General features: G+C 37.1%; 2 protein-coding genes and 8 non-coding genes across 28 annotated transcripts in view; 1 reads left to right on the plus strand and 9 right to left on the minus strand.

The window, feature by feature from the left end:
- Window positions 1-5,546, plus strand: part of CEP295 (centrosomal protein 295) — a 44,794-nt gene extending 39,248 nt beyond the window's left edge. For 5 of the 14 annotated variants that reach the window (XM_074372862.1, XM_074372863.1, XM_074372866.1 and 2 more), the window contains 9 exons: window positions 151-399; window positions 1,148-1,284; window positions 1,970-2,147; window positions 2,694-3,352; window positions 3,932-4,069; window positions 4,630-4,723; window positions 4,828-4,992; window positions 5,077-5,170; window positions 5,251-5,546. In XM_074372862.1, the coding sequence (XP_074228963.1) occupies window positions 151-399; window positions 1,148-1,284; window positions 1,970-2,147; window positions 2,694-3,352; window positions 3,932-4,069; window positions 4,630-4,723; window positions 4,828-4,992; window positions 5,077-5,170; window positions 5,251-5,521 (1,985 nt within the window). In that variant the 3' untranslated portion in view covers window positions 5,522-5,546. Of the gene's footprint in view, window positions 1-150; window positions 709-1,147; window positions 1,285-1,969; window positions 2,148-2,693; window positions 3,353-3,931; window positions 4,070-4,629; window positions 4,724-4,827; window positions 5,025-5,076; window positions 5,171-5,250 lie in introns of those variants that run through there. The other 9 variants (XM_074372867.1, XM_074372868.1, XM_074372865.1 and 6 more) reach the window with 9 other exon arrangements.
- On the minus strand, window positions 5,483-14,895 carry TAF1D (TATA-box binding protein associated factor, RNA polymerase I subunit D). Of its 6 annotated transcripts, XM_074372880.1 has the most exons (12): window positions 14,733-14,895; window positions 12,842-12,969; window positions 11,732-12,122; window positions 11,361-11,536; window positions 10,979-11,036; window positions 8,436-10,557; window positions 8,194-8,227; window positions 7,319-7,374; window positions 6,876-6,922; window positions 6,370-6,431; window positions 5,872-5,912; window positions 5,483-5,622 (listed from the first exon to the last, which is right to left on the minus strand). In XM_074372880.1, the coding sequence occupies exons 2-6, from the start codon at window positions 12,898-12,900 to the stop codon at window positions 10,432-10,434; spliced, it is 810 nt and encodes a 269-aa protein (XP_074228981.1). In that variant the 5' UTR covers window positions 12,901-12,969; window positions 14,733-14,895; the 3' UTR covers window positions 5,483-5,622; window positions 5,872-5,912; window positions 6,370-6,431; window positions 6,876-6,922; window positions 7,319-7,374; window positions 8,194-8,227; window positions 8,436-10,431. The 6 variants fall into 6 exon arrangements, with proteins under 6 accessions (XP_074228981.1, XP_074228978.1, XP_074228982.1 ...); XM_074372877.1 differs by having other exon boundaries at window positions 5,483-6,922; window positions 8,436-8,479; window positions 9,489-9,526; window positions 10,380-10,557; XM_074372881.1 differs by lacking the exon at window positions 6,370-6,431.
- On the minus strand, window positions 5,714-5,841 carry LOC123613830 (small nucleolar RNA SNORA25). The gene has a single exon (XR_006721272.1). It is a non-coding gene; the product is annotated as a small nucleolar RNA SNORA25 (small nucleolar RNA).
- Window positions 6,202-6,322, minus strand: LOC123613834 (small nucleolar RNA SNORA32). The gene has a single exon (XR_006721276.1). It is a non-coding gene; the product is annotated as a small nucleolar RNA SNORA32 (small nucleolar RNA).
- LOC123613828 (small nucleolar RNA Z40) lies at window positions 6,739-6,811 on the minus strand. The gene has a single exon (XR_006721270.1). It is a non-coding gene; the product is annotated as a small nucleolar RNA Z40 (small nucleolar RNA).
- On the minus strand, window positions 7,052-7,187 carry LOC123613831 (small nucleolar RNA SNORA1). The gene has a single exon (XR_006721273.2). It is a non-coding gene; the product is annotated as a small nucleolar RNA SNORA1 (small nucleolar RNA).
- Window positions 7,445-7,582, minus strand: LOC123613829 (small nucleolar RNA SNORA8). The gene has a single exon (XR_006721271.1). It is a non-coding gene; the product is annotated as a small nucleolar RNA SNORA8 (small nucleolar RNA).
- LOC123613840 (small nucleolar RNA SNORD5) lies at window positions 8,319-8,390 on the minus strand. Its single transcript, XR_006721282.1, has one exon. It is a non-coding gene; the product is annotated as a small nucleolar RNA SNORD5 (small nucleolar RNA).
- Window positions 8,527-8,656, minus strand: LOC123613835 (small nucleolar RNA SNORA18). Its single transcript, XR_006721277.1, has one exon. It is a non-coding gene; the product is annotated as a small nucleolar RNA SNORA18 (small nucleolar RNA).
- On the minus strand, window positions 9,688-9,814 carry LOC123613838 (small nucleolar RNA SNORA40). The gene has a single exon (XR_006721280.1). It is a non-coding gene; the product is annotated as a small nucleolar RNA SNORA40 (small nucleolar RNA).
- Window positions 14,896-14,989: the final 94 nt, after the last annotated feature.

Consider the following 14,989-nt stretch of genomic DNA (forward strand, 5'->3'; position numbering starts at 1 on the left):
AAGGATCCATTAATGTCAGTGGGAATCTACCTGACCAGAGTTCTTGGTTGTACCGATTCCTTATCAGTGTACATTGCTTTGCCTCTCTACCAAAATTTGTCTCAAAGGAAGTACCTAGCCATTAAATATTTTCATTAAACCCAATTTCAGAGTCATTTTCAGAGCACATGGACCATAGGGAACAAGAATCTCCTGCCGGCAAAGAAGAGGAAACAAACGTTTTCAGTTCTTTAGCTCCTTCAACACAAGTTACTTATCAAAGGCAGGACTCTCGGGACGTCCATAAACCTCTGTTACCTGCAGTGGAAACATTTACATCTGGTCAAACACACATTCAGCAGATGATAGACAAGTATATAAACGAAGCAAATTTGATGGCTGAAAAAGCAGACTTGCGGGGTAAACGTATTTTAACTTTTAACCTTTCATCCTTTTTAGTTTGAAGCAGTGATTGTTTGAGCTTTGTGTTTTGATGGCCTGCGGTAGCACAGTTACAACATGGAGAACGCTGAGGAGGGCATTTAGTGAGAGGGGAGCTCTGGAAACTGACTGAAGGTCCTGGAGAAAAGATGAGCAGGTCTCCCCGCCTTTGCGGCGCGAGCTGGAGCAGCCGAGGTGGTGGTGCCAGTGCTAAGCACGAGGACTCAGAAAACTGGACAGACCAGGATTCAAGTCCTAGTGTGAACATTTACTAACTTGAGCCCACTGGCAAGTTACTCTTTCATTTCTGTATGAGAGGAATGTTGGAGATAATGCACATAAAGTACAATTTCTGGCTCATGTTAACAGTACAGTGAGCTTTTTTAAAAAATCATTGATCCTGAAATGAGCTCACTGAGAGTAACAAAGCTTATTACAGCAAAGCAGTAACCGTAATGGCACTTTACTTCTCATTGTCCGCATAAAGACTTTGGGGCTAGCAGAAGTGGAAACTGTCAAAGGCTTTGTCAAACTCCCTCCCCCTACTCCTTTTGTACATTAGAAATAATAAGACTTAATTTGAAAGCATCTGCTGGTAATGGAAAAAAATGGAAGTAATTTTGTTGAATTGGAGTTACCTTAAAATACACTTTTATGAATATGTTTTTAGTACTACTTTTCTGGGCTTTATTTTTTAAATATCTTTTTTTCCTTAAAATTCCAACAGTTGACTTTGACTTTCCAGAACTAGAACACAGTTTTCCAAATTTGCATCGTCAGCTGTTTAAACCCTTAGAACCACATCCAGATTTTGATTTGTCATCATTCTCTGGGATTTTTCAAGACAGTAAAGACTTTTACCAGGTAAAATGAAGTGGATGCTTATTTGCAGTGAATTTCCACAAACAGTTTGTCTTTTCTTCTGTTAGAACAGAACAATGATTTTAGTCTTGGCAACCAATTAAAATCATATGGAAAGTTTTTAAATACCAGTGCCCAGACAGTGCTTGAGACCAGTTAGGTCAGAATCGCTATGAGTAGTCAGATAAAATGATTATAATGTGGAACCAATATTGAAGGTGGGTACATTAGAATTTTGTCCCAACAGCCCTATCTCCATCTAGGATAACCCAAAAATGCTTGAGACATTTTTATTGTTAGTTTTCAGGTTGTTTGTTTACTTTAATGGAATTTAGACTTAAACAGTCAGGGAGACAGAATTTTGTAAAACTTAAAGTTTCTTCCTATACAATAAAGGAACTAATATTCAAAACTGGGTCTTTCTGTTCCTACAGCCTGACATCTGAGTTAGCTCTACATAGTTCCTGCTTATCAGAAAATGATTCAGTCATGTTCTGAACTCTTATCTGGTTCATTCATAAGTTGTCTAAATTAAGTCTTTAAAATGAAAGAATTGAGTTTGAATAAGCCTGTTGTTAATGTGATAGTAAAGTGGTAATTAAGGAAGAGTAATAGCAAAGAAACAAGGATTGTTGAGTCAGCTGGTAACACATTAATATTTCATCCTTTCCCTGTTGTTTACCATCAGAGGTCAGATTCTTCATGTGAAAGCCTCCACACCGCCCTGTCACCCAGAAGTACAGCTTCTTTTACAGCACTGAGGAGGACCAGCCTGCACTCCTCTCTCAGCACCAGCCTGAACCAGCAGCCTGGCCCTAACGTGGCTCATGCTGCAGCTCAGAGTTTTGCTGCAGAAGATACTGAAGGTATGATAAAACTCAGTCATTTTTTATGGTTGTTTAAGCTTTCCTTGGAAAGTGTGCCTAGCAGCTCGTAGTCTCCTGTCCTCACCACTGCTGGTGTATTCATTTAAGTAACAGAAGTAATGTATGCTCAGTTTGCATTTTTACAGTATTGAACTTGATCAAGTGCTGCCGCTTGCTCTACCTCAGCCCTTACGGTTAACAGTTTAAGTATCCTTCTAAAACCTTTTGTACAAATTTTATGCACACAAACCCATACAAGACATACAGTCTAAGTCTTTGTTATGAAATCAGTATTGTTATGGGGGAAAGTCATCATGTCTAATAGCTGTTTTTTTAATTAAATAACACTAGAGGAGGAAATACATGGTGTGAGCAGTGGAATTATTTGAAACCACTGACCACCCTTTAGCTTTCTATTTATGTGTGTGTACATCAGCTCACTCCTAAAATTCCAAGTAACCTGACATTATTTGCAGTTTACTCAAACAGACTGTATTTGTATCCAAGTTTTACAGCATATAATTATGATTAACTGATTTCTTATAGGGTCTGAACAATCTTTTCAAGAGCTTCTGCCAGAATTTTCTTCACAGGAAGGGAGCCAGCATGCTGATCTACCAAGTATTTTTAGCATTGAAGCCAGAGACTCTTTCCAAGGCATGGAAAGTCAGAACTACTCTGAACAGAATGAAGAATCACAAAACAAACAAAAAAGTGTTCATTTCCAGCTCTCTGTAGGAAATTTGCAAAGTTCAGTCTTCAATTCATCTGGTGAGGCTCATGTATTTCATCAGTTAAATCTACAGCATAGCACTCCATGTGGTTCAGCCTCCAGTGAATGCTCAATAAAAGACCAACTGGAAGGCAGAAAAGACAGACTGGGCTTTGAAGAACTGTCAGAAAGAGGGGTTGACACAGTGTTACAAGGTCAAGGATTCACTGAAGATGATAAAAATAAAACCTGTGGAGTTGTAAATATAAATCCTCAAGTAGAGGAAATTGACTCTCAATTGTGTGCAACAACAGTGGAGATAGGAACTTCAATTCAGACACCATATTCACTGACTGTTCCAAATGAAAGATGTCTTGAGAATTCAACTAAAGCAGAAGCTCCAAGAATCACAGGAAACCTATCTCAACTAGCACAGTCAGAACTCTTTGTCAGTTCTGGATCATTTTCATTACAGAGCTCTATTCCAGTCTGGGTAAGTGAAATCTGTGTTGTTAACATTTTCAAGAAAGACCTTGTTGTGAACAAAATTCAACAGATGCAACAAAGCTAATATTCCTGAGACAGTCAATCTCACAATCAAGGGAAATGTTCAATAAAGTGAGAAAAATAAAGTTGAATTTTATAGCACTTTCTTCCCAACTCACATTTCCCTTCTTCAGCATTCCTGAAGAGAAGTGGCTTCAGTGCTTTCGCTTTGAGCCTTGGGTTAATCTGCTTGGTTTCAGCTCCAGTTACCTGAATGGCTTTTACCTCGTCCCTCCACAGATAAGCAAAGTCTTGTTCAGTGTAAAGATTTTTCCCTTACGTTTGGCTGCTGCTCCCTTTAGATAGGACACGTGTTCCAGTTCTACTCAGCCCATCAGTCAACCTGCATTTCTGTTTCCTGCCTCACCCTGTAAGCATTTGCACTTGTAATTCATGCAGTAGGTATTCCTGAGTGGGTTGGGTGGGAAGAGGGAACACAACATTGGTCTTAAATGTATTTTTTCTCACATTCTGAATGCTTAAAGAATATTATTTTTGAATATGACTTTTTAATTTTACTGCACAGGAGACAGAATCTGGCCATGGTATAATGGAAGAACCAGATCTTACACTGATAAGCACCAGTGATATCAGTATTGCTGAAACAGATTTTGCAAACTTAACCCTAGGAGAGAGAGAAAATGAGGCAAAGAGCTGTTTTCAGGTAAATTTAATAGCTCTCATAAGTATAATTACACTTCCTCAGACATAGTAAATCATCTTATGGTTACGGTGGGTGTGGGAGGGGATGAATTGGGATTTGGTAAGGGATGAGTTCGAGATTTGCAAATATTAACTAATATAAAATAGATAAATTAAAGTCTCTACTGAATAGCACAAGAAACTATATTCAATGTCTTGTAGTAATCCATAATGAAAAAATATGAAATCGAATGTTATGAAACATGCTGTACAACAGAAATTAACATTATAAAAATATAATTACATACTTATGACACTACTTAAGACTTGAGAGGCAGCAGAGGGGCTATAGCTAGTGAAGTTTTATTTTGCATTTTTTAGTTCTAAAGAGAAAATGATTTCAAATTGTAGCTAAGAGATTGGCTGCATGTTCAAGCAAACACAAAGCAGTGAATAGTTTGTGACAGTGCACATCTTTGTCCACCAAAAGGGAGTTCAGAATGGGTAAGATTTACAATCCCTGCTGTAACTCTGTACACTGAAGTGAAGTGGTAAAGTCTTCTGTGACTTTCTTGTAATTAGGTGAGTGAATTTCTGCCTCTTGTATCAGAAACAGAAAATTCAGATTATCCAGCTGTATCAGAACATCCTGTGGAGAAGCCAGCTGTGTCTGCAGGTATGTATGGCTTTGAGCATCTGAAATGGTTAGTGAACCCAGGGGCCAGTGGGAAGTTCCCTATTCAAATTCCCTCTACTATAGTTTCATTTTTTTAAAAATAGAAACCCTACTGAACTTTCCAGCTACATCAGAGACCTTACAAGAAGCATTTGTAAAAAGAAAAAAATCATTTATAGAGAGATCCTCCCAGAGACAGAAAGAAATAAGGAATAAAATTCGTGTCTCTGAAAATTCTCAAGCCAAAATAATTAAAGAGAAACCTACAGGTATGATTACCGCGCGCCCCCCCCCCATCCAGCAGTTTTCAGAGAGAACCTAGCATTGTATTAAGTGACCTGTTCTCTGCTCAGGCTCATTTCAGCTGAAGGGTGTGAATAAAGTTAGAGTGTCTCTTCCTGAAGACAGAAAGACTGCACAAGCCCATATGCACCAGAGGGCTCAAAGGTACGTGTGTATATAGACACAAAAGTAAATATGAATTCACATGTCTGAGGTGTTTGTCATAAATATAATAAATTTCTTAGATTATACCGTCAGTTAGCTGAAGTGAAACAGCAAAAGGAAGAGAAAGCAAAGCAAGAAGCATATGCCCAAAACAGAGCAAGGGCCAAAGAATTTCATAAGGTGAGCAGCACCCCCAGCCCACCCAACTTTTCATGTCTAAGACACATCACAACAGTAACTGATCTTTTTGTTCCCTCCGCAGAGAACACTAGAGAAACTTCGAGCCAAAAATACACACTGACTTTTTCTACAAAAAGTGTAAAGTTTTTTTTATTGTGTAATATAATTTAAGTCAATAAACTTTTTAAGAATTTAACACGTTCTGATTCTTTCCATTGCCCATCAACCCTTAGTTCCTCCAATGTCTGAGTCATATAATCTTCAAGGCAGCCCTGAAGAAGAGAGTAGGCACTGGTTAAATGTGGAAGGCATTTACATTTGTTTTTACTTTCCAACACCACCAATCATGGATATTGCTTAAAATCTTGTGTCTCCATTAGGAAAACATAGCACTATTGAGTGACTATTACAACCAATGAAGAACTCAATCTTTGGTCACAGCGTTAAGAGCTCCTGGGTTTTGGTCCCATAAGCCCTCTTTGAAATGACCTATAAAATTATTTCCTCTAATGTGTACATACCTTTCAATGATTTTTGGTCAATCAACAGTTGTCAGTCAGCCCTACACAACCAACAAGAATATGAAAAGTAAGGTTCCGTTTTCAGAGATGCTCATGTAAAGTTCTGAAGCCAGCCTCCCCCCTCCCTTAGTAACCAGGCAACTTGTAGAAAACTAAAAACCCAGGATTAAATGGGTTTAAGAACTGCAGGGATCTATCTAGGCATGCACTGTTCAATATAATAACCACTAGTCATGTATGGGTGTGGTTAGAAAATTACATGGCTTGTGTTAATTTATATTGGAACAGTGCTGACCTAGACAATGGAAATACCAGTAGTGAGGGCTAATAAAATGTTCCCAGTCGGCTGAACGCTAACAAAGTAGCAGAAAGAAAACCTAGTGGGAAATTTTTTTATGGTCATGTCCACAGCAAATAAGAAACTGCATTCTAAAAGCCTTGGTAATGACCATTATACCCTGACTCATTTGGTACGGTAAGATGAAACAAATTACTTGCCGTAATTCTTTTAGTTGGGCTTTGATTTCCAGTGGAACATGAGCACACTTCAGAAAACTCACCTATGACAAACAAATTTTTAAGTTGTACAGAACTAAATTTTTCAAACTGAGGCTGATTAGCTTCCAAAATATCCTGAAACATAACTCCCAACTAGCATGTATTCAATTCAGGTTTAAAATTGCAAATTGGAGTATCTTCTCAATCCAGTTCATTTAAAGGTTGGAAACAAATTAGGTTAAATTTCATTCAGACCTAAACTTTGAATGATGGTCATACAAGTCCAAATCAGCTATTTCTAAACATGCATCTTTTAGGTAACTAACCTTAGAGCTTTCATGTTTTAAAAAATACAGCTTAATGTAAAATGGATGTTCAGAAAGGCTATTTTCATTCAGTCCATTCAGAGCAGTTGAACATTTTGCCCATCATCATAACATCGTACATCACTGGTAAACAGTAAATCGCCTTCTTTTTTTCATTAAATATGAGAATAAAAATCTTACCTGTAATCTTTGGGATCCAATTTTCTCAAGCAATTTACTTCAGGACTCTAGAAGTTAAATATAGAAGTACATTGCTATTTTGGCATTGGCAAATGATCTAAAATACATTATTCCATCATTTCCTAATACTGAAAAGCCTTGTTATATTCAATTTTTATTCAACCTAGCAAAAACAAAAATGTTACAGGTCTCATTGTCACCACTGCAATAAAATTACTGTGATGGAAGCAAAACCTGTGTTCTCAATGTAGCCACATTAACAACTTCTGGACACCATGAACAACAGTGCCCATTTTCATCTAGAATGAGGCTTTATAAAATTTTCTCAAGTGTATATATACACCGCAAAAGGCTGCTGTGCCTTTATGGAAGTTGTGCTGTTTTATTGATCATGCTATCAATAAGGCAAATAAGCTAGAAGCAACAGAAATAGAAAGCCTTACATTACGTATCTGGGGTCAGGGAAGATTGATCTGCTTGGTTCTGAATTTCAGACACCCTAGAAAAAGAGAAGTATTAGTTCCTACTAAAGATTATGTCGAACTCAACAGTGTAAGAAACTAAAGGAATACTGTATCAGTAAAAATACCAGGTCTAACATGCGCAAAGCCAAGAAAACCAACGATGCCAGATACTGAATTTATATTGCACTGTTCTTTGAACACCCAGCAGGAACAAACTGCTGAATGCAGATACCATGCAGTGCAACTAAGACTGAAATGTAAATCCCTCAACTTCAAGTGCGAAATGCTACTACCTGAGAAAAACTTATTTTCACAAATCTTTAAAAATTTATTACAGGTAAAATAATTTGACCTTTATTCACAATTGCCATTCCAATGAGATAACTACATTAACTCCATTTTAAACTATAAACCTAGTCACTGTTATTTTTACCCTAACTTATATAGGAAACAAACTATCAAGTCACTGAAACAACGCACTAGATCATGGTTGCTCAAATTGCTTTTTCCTTAAAAAAAAAAAATTCACCCTATTGTAACATATCCAAGCATACGTATTTACATGTCATGATATTTAAATATCGTATTATGTATATTTGTCATATTTACATGTTGTGACATTACATGTCAGTTTAATAAAAGGTGCAAAAAAATGGCATTTTCATTTGGTAGCCCTACCCCATGCAGTTTAATTTTTTTTTCCAATTCTGTTAAGGACAGATATTACAGCAACCATTTCTGGCCAAAATTTTGATACTTCTGTTTTATACCTATATAACTACTAGTCACAACCATAATGGAATGCTGTACCGAAATTTTACTTTTTTTTTTAGTACATTAAATGTTCCACTTACCTCTAAATATGCATTAAGTTCAAATCATTTACTCCTACAGATAAAATACCAAATAAAAGATTAAGGTTAACTTAAGTGTTAAAAACCTAAATATACACTTAATATCTATTTTTAGCTACACTCAGCTCTGTCAGAATTATGTTTTATTTCATGTCTGTATCATTCAGCAGTTGAACAGTTAAATTCATCATCTGAACTGAGATGGTACCCCCGAGATTACACCGTCACCAAATTAAACTTACCTAAGCTTATCACACCTTAGAACAGTACTGATCGTTGCCAATACCTAAGATAAAAAAGTCTGACTGTTAGGTTTTTCATAGTTTATTTAGCAGCTGTCTTGTAGTTCTTTCCACAGATCTAACATGTAGTTCTGTGAGTAAAGGAAACCACATAGTTACTCTATGAGGCGTTTCCAACGATGTAGGTCTACGGAAAAAGCCCCATCGGGATAGACCTCAACCACTGCTTATACTTTACAAGTCCACGGGAAAAGAATTATTTGCAAGAGCTGTGATCTGCTCCAATTTCTTAGATGAATTCAAAACTGTGTAACAGCCAAAACATGGAGGATGAAATTTAAAGAAATGATCCATGAATTAATCACATGGTAGGGATTTTAACAATGTTTGAAAAGACAGTATATACTAATAAAAATCTGCAGAGTACCAAGTAGCTGTTACAGGTGAACCACAGAACAGTTCCACATGTAAATTTGTCTTGATTTTTACAAACTTCAATACTGCAATGTGTTTTGCAATTTCCAGATTATAGCAAAATTTTTACTTACTGAAATTTTGCCTCAGAATTTAAGAACATATAAACTATTTTCTCATTAGTTATTTAATATCAATTATAAAAATACAAAAAATGTTAATCTGGCTGATGTTCTGACCACTTTAAAATCAATGAAAACCAACTGGGTGTTTTTACATTTTATCAGATTTCTGAGATCGTTTCCAGTGTAGTCATTTCTAACATTACACTATTACACTTCTACCTCATTTTAATTATGCATTCATTAAAAATGTGTATGTTTAAAGTGGGAATATCCAAGATTCTGATTCTAATAGACTAAATTATAGTTCTGGGACCCTTTCCTGCAAGCAAAGTGAAGCTGTCACAGTATCACTATAAAACATGTGAATTCTGAGAATCCTTTTCTAAAATTACATCATAAATTTAAAATGGGCAAAAATGTCTTTCAATAATGCAATCTATGGAGGTTTTAAATTATGACAATATACTACATTTAAACAAATCTGATCCAAACTCACCTAAAGCATAAAACATACCTTTTTTGTAAAGTCCAGACACTTTTCAAGATAAAAGCCTAAAAAAAGAAGCCATGTTTGTCTCATGTGAACATTAAAGTCAGAGTACTAAATCAATGTAACTGATCATTTCTCATCTTATGCTTTTAAATTACCAGTTCTATAGTCCCAGAAGCTATCTTTATGTTCAACACCCATCACTTGAGTCTGTTTTAGGTATCCTGTTCCGTCTTGTCTGTATCAAAACTCATACTGAACAATGAGTTCTGGGTTGCAAAAGAGGATTTACTTTTGCACCTGTCTACAAGTCTTTGTCCACAAATAAAACAAAAACAAACACAAGTGCTACCGTAAAATGCAGTACACAAAACAGCATAATCTGCAACACACGGTGATGATAAAAATGATAGCTGAAATATTACAGGTAGTAGGAAGGGAAATTAAGTTCTTCTGACAGTGCTAAGCATTTCATGCTAAATTTGTCTTAATAAGACAAAAATGGGGGGAGGGGCTTCAGGTACCCCAAGTAGATGGTGGGTTGTCAATCATTAGTGATTACTGCAACTAAGATTTTCTTTTCAGGATGACAGTTTCTGTATATGATTCAATGCTCAAATAACACCTTTAAGTTCTCTTACCCAGAAATAAACCACCATAGGCAAAAGCAGTAGGACTTTGTTTATTATTTAACAAGTGATGAATTCTGGTGTTAACAGCCTCAGTTTTTTTCTACATATATAATTTCACTGTTTGAAAATATTTTTTCTAATAATTAACTATTTTAGGCGTATCACAAATTTTCTTCAAAAGTTCTGTTTTCTTACATTCTTTTTTATCATTAGGCTGGCAAATACATTCATATTTGTTATCATTTCCTTCTATAAAAAGTTGCTTTTTCTCTGTTCTGTTTACCTTGTCTGGCATTCACATGCCTATCTCCTTTTCAGGCCATTCTGTCTTCTGTCTAGTGCTTTTTGGATTTTGATGCTCTCTTTTTAGACAAAGCAGTTTCTTCAGTATTTTCCTCTTGTTCCAAACATACATTCTTCTTCTTTGGTAATTCATAACTCATTATGAAATAATTATCTTCCTGCATAAAAGCAGTAACTGAAACTTTATTTCTTTAATAATTACATTCCTTTAGTAAGTACATTTAGTATTTAAATTACATTTAGTAGAATTAGATTTAGTAATTTAATTCCTTTAGTGATTACACATAACTGGACTCTGGGTTACTTAAACTGGAGACTACATATAGATTATGTTACAAATCCAAACTAACTTCTGATTTTCTCACTTGATATCCCAGTAGCACGCACACATTAAAACTTACAAAAGTACTGAAGTCCATGTTCTCATCGATTATCCATAAAATTCTTATTTTTATTCTTGCATTTCCTGCACCAAAAGCATTAAGCCTTTCAAAAATTAAATACGGACGGTAACACAAGATAAAATTCTTCCTTTATCACTGCTGCCCTCAAAATAAGTGGGATAAAAATGTCACTTACCACCAACTTAATATCACATTCATCATGTTGAAGATTTGTTGCAATCTCATCTTCTGCTCTGTAATATTAAAAACATATCACTTGGACAAAATCTTCTATAACCTAATTAGTATCCTCTATCATGACACAGCTGGAATAGCAATACCAATCACGGAGAAAAATGATTCGTGTATAACACGCCAAAATCCATGTCTCAATGTGCTGAGCTCACAGCTCAAGTGGAATAACCTGAATGGCCTTTTTCATCTGCCCTCACATCACTACTAAATCAAAGTTCAAACAAACTGATAGCGTAATATGGAGCGGTGTTTTAATGTTACAATTTAAAAGCATTTAATTTTATAAAACCTATGTCCAAAGTTATTCCCATGATTCAACTTACGCTGACTCTTCGATAGGAGAGAGAGATCCCTCATCATCCAAGTATTTGTATCTACGACTATCAAGGTCTTCTTTTTCTAAATCTTCACCAACATTCATCTGTTTCAAGGATTCCTTGAGGTGGTATTCATACTTCAGTTTTTCAAGGTAGTTAAAAAATCCTCTTGCCACTGCTTGCTATGTACCAAAAACACCATATTTTAAGACATGGACTTAGAAAATGAAAAAAATCTTCCAAGACTCAGTATATATGGTCAGTATAGGAGAGTATTACCAGACCGCATGTTCAGGTATATCTGAATTCTACAAGTGACCAACAACTCGTGGCAGACATCTTCAGCTATATGCATCAGCATATATAAAACGACTCACCTCAAAGGTTAAAATTTTTCTCCAAGGTGATGCTTTTCTTCCATTTTCTGATTCTAAAAATGGGAAACTAAGTCTTTTGTCTTTAATTTGTTTCTCACTTATTTGTGACCTTCTAGTGTTCCTCCTTCCTTTTGGTCTTCCCGCTGATCTTCCTTTTGGCTTATATTTCCTCTTTTTACGTTTCTTTTTCTTTTGTTTGAATCTTTCAAAAATAGCTTTTAAAGTCAATGGTCTTGGTTCTATAGATGAGTCACTAGATGAATCTCTTGCCTGAACACTTTCAGGTAAGCGAACAAATTTTCTAACAGCGTTTCTTTGCCTCCGTTTAGGTGGAATGGGAACACACTGAGTTTTAAATATGCTGCTACCGCTACCAGAGGAAGAGTTATCACTAGAAAAAAAAGGAAAGATTAATTGCATCCTTTTATTACTGAATGTTTATTACCAGTAATATACTTGTCTTTTACAAATCAAAGCAGGAAAACATGCTGGCGATAATTTAAAAGAATGGGCTCAGTACTAGCCAACCACGTAGTTCTGACCACTCCACCTCAAATGGCCCATGATGCCACAGCACTGATCTTCCTCTATAGAAGTTCTACAAAGGCAGCCTTGTTGACTGCTAGAGCGCCCCCTAAGTAAGAACAGCCCAGCGGACTGACATCTGATGTGAATGTACTAGAAATGCTGTATCTGATTTTCCAGTGAGATCAATGGAAGAGGTAACGATACCTCCATCATATACACAAGCCAGCATCCTTGTGGAGTATCAGGACAAGTTAATTTTAAAGCAAGACTCTCTGCTGATACCTATTTTGTTATAAAATTAGAATGATTTAGTCAGGAAGATACAAATTTGGCCCAGGAAATATACTCCTGTTTCCCTGGGTTAAGAATGCATCCCATTGTTTTTAAGTAATTAAAACTTTGAAGGCCTGTGCAAACCAGGTTTTCTTTTTCTTTTCTAATTCTAGAAAATTATCTTTACCACCACTATCTAGAATGATTTATTTTTTCCTGGTAATTCAAATACAGTAAACATTATCATCTAGTCTCTTTTCCAGCAAAAATTTGGTGGTTGTTGATACAAAAAAAAAAAAATGCACCTACCTTTGATTCTCAATTTCCATAGTTGACTCTGATGCTGTTACACAGTTGAGAGAATCCATTCCTGATATGTATTCTCCAAGCTCCTCTCTTGTCTTATTTGTCACTTGTCCTTTGCTTTGAACAGATTTCTGACAATATAAAATTGGGTAAATATGACATAGCTTTCCTGAACAAATACATGCCAACACAAACAGCTAGGATCAGAATAATTCAACTACTGATGTAGTCATGACAGTTATGCCAGTATATGTAAACTAAGGCAAAATCATACACAAGGCCTTTAATATTTTCACATAGGAACTGTTCACTTTAGATCAATTCTAAAATCTTGAGATTTTATTCACGGGTTCTTTTAGCTGCACCTTCTCAATCTATCCAATGGAACAAGATTCCAGAAGAGTACTGTAATTCCGACAAAAGTATCAAACATCTTTCCACAACAATAAAAAAAATGTAATTTTATCCTTAGCCATATAGTAATGTACTATTAATGGCCAAAAAGCCATTTTTCAACAGCAGATGGGAAGAACAGGGAAAAACTTGCATACAAAGACTGAAGGCAGAGTGTGGCCTCAATATATCAGGAAAACTAACCATTACAATCCACCACCTCAATTCAAACCTCCTGGCCTGGGATTTTCATTTACAGCCTCTTACCATTCGCACTAGCTTTCAGAACCACTGTGAAACCTCTTTGCAAATTACTTACTAGTATGGGTATTAATTTAAAAGCGCCGAATTCAAGGTTTTCAATGATAGACTTACAGACTACAGCAGTGCCCCCTTTGTCTCCTTTTGTAAAAAAAAAAAAAAAAAACACTCCTTGGAAGACTTTACAACAGTTTGGGCTAAACAATAAATAAAAGACGTCTTGCTTTACTAGTGCATCTCTTACAGGGGATGCCACCGTTCTTCCATTTTTTGGTACTGTTCTTAGTGTTTAGCATTTTTGGTAATGACAAATGAGAAACAAAGAAATTCCACAATAGCAGTATCTTTCAAATTACAGAAATCAGTAAGGTCACACAGATCTTAGATTCGCAAAATGTCCAATGGACTCGTGGTAATTTCACGGTGTATAGTTTATTGCAGTTTTCTAAAATTCGGAATCTAAGAGGGAAGAGGGTATAGCTCGGGTGGTAGAGCGCATGCTTAGCATGCATGAGGTCCTGGGTTCAATCCCCAGTACCTCCACTGAAAAACCAAATAAATAAACCTAATCACCTCCCCGCTGTAAACAAAATAAAAAGGAAGGCAGTAAAAATTCAGAGTATAAAAAATAAGTTAGGAAACAAGTGCCCCAAATAGAAATTCAACAAAAACTAGATCCAATAGCACTGAGGGTATATTTGAGACTGCATTTTAAAAAAACGTTATCTGCACATTATCAAACTTAAGCGGTGTTAACTCAAAAATCTTTGGGGGAAACTAGAAAGCATTCCTACTACAATGCAGCTTCCGAGATTCTGCGCAGAGGGGCCATGTGGCGAGACAGTGCAGTTTACCGGCGCTGACAATACCCCTTCACCCCTACTTTGTGTGACCCTGGCCGACCGTCTCCCGGAAGCACCTAACTTCGCGCAAGGGAAATGGCGTCAGTTACGCTTACCTCGCACTTATCCTCTAATTCAGAAAACGTGTACTTTTCTATAATACGTTTGAACACCGACACCCCAGACAACCGGCCACGCCCAGGCTATCCCCGCTTACGTGCGGGCTGCAGTCCAGCCACTAGGCCCGAGGCCCACAACCACCGCGAGCCCTCCGCCCTCTGGGCCCGACTTCTGCGGCTCCCGGGATCCCGCCCAGCCACGCAGGGTTCCCAGAAAAAGCTAGACGAGCAACCCCTCCCTCGCCCACAAGGCCGGGACGGCCACGTCCTCTTTCCTACCCGTCCAGACGGCAGACGGCGTGCACAAGCAGCGCGGGCTCTGCACGGGGCTCAGCTGCGTGTCCAATGCCCACAACTCCGGCCGCGGAAGTCCGCATTCAGCAACCCCGGCACCGCAGCACTCCACACGCCAACAACCGACCTTTACAACAGCGCGGAGGGAAAGACCGGGCGGGTCACGCGCGCCGTCTAATAGTGAGGCCGAAATCTCGCGATAACACTTTGACTACGGGAAGAAAGTGAGAGATGGGAGGTGG

The sequence above is a fragment of the Camelus bactrianus genome, chromosome 10 (assembly GCF_048773025.1).
Source record: "Camelus bactrianus isolate YW-2024 breed Bactrian camel chromosome 10, ASM4877302v1, whole genome shotgun sequence".
NCBI classification, from domain to species: Eukaryota; Metazoa; Chordata; class Mammalia; order Artiodactyla; family Camelidae; genus Camelus; species Camelus bactrianus.

Excerpts from the sequence above, each read along its gene's own strand:
- TAF1D (XM_074372877.1), bottom strand. The coding sequence starts at position 12,900 with ATGGATTCTCTCAACTGTGTAACAGCATCAGAGTCAACTATGGAAATT. Across the intron at positions 11,537-11,731 it reads GAAAAATTTTAACCTTTGAG|CAAGCAGTGGCAAGAGGATT; the intron begins GTGAGTCGTTTT and ends TTTGGTACATAG. Across the intron at positions 10,558-10,978 it reads AATGTGATATTAAGTTGGTG|GAAGATAATTATTTCATAAT; the intron begins GTAAGTGACATT and ends GCTTTTATGCAG.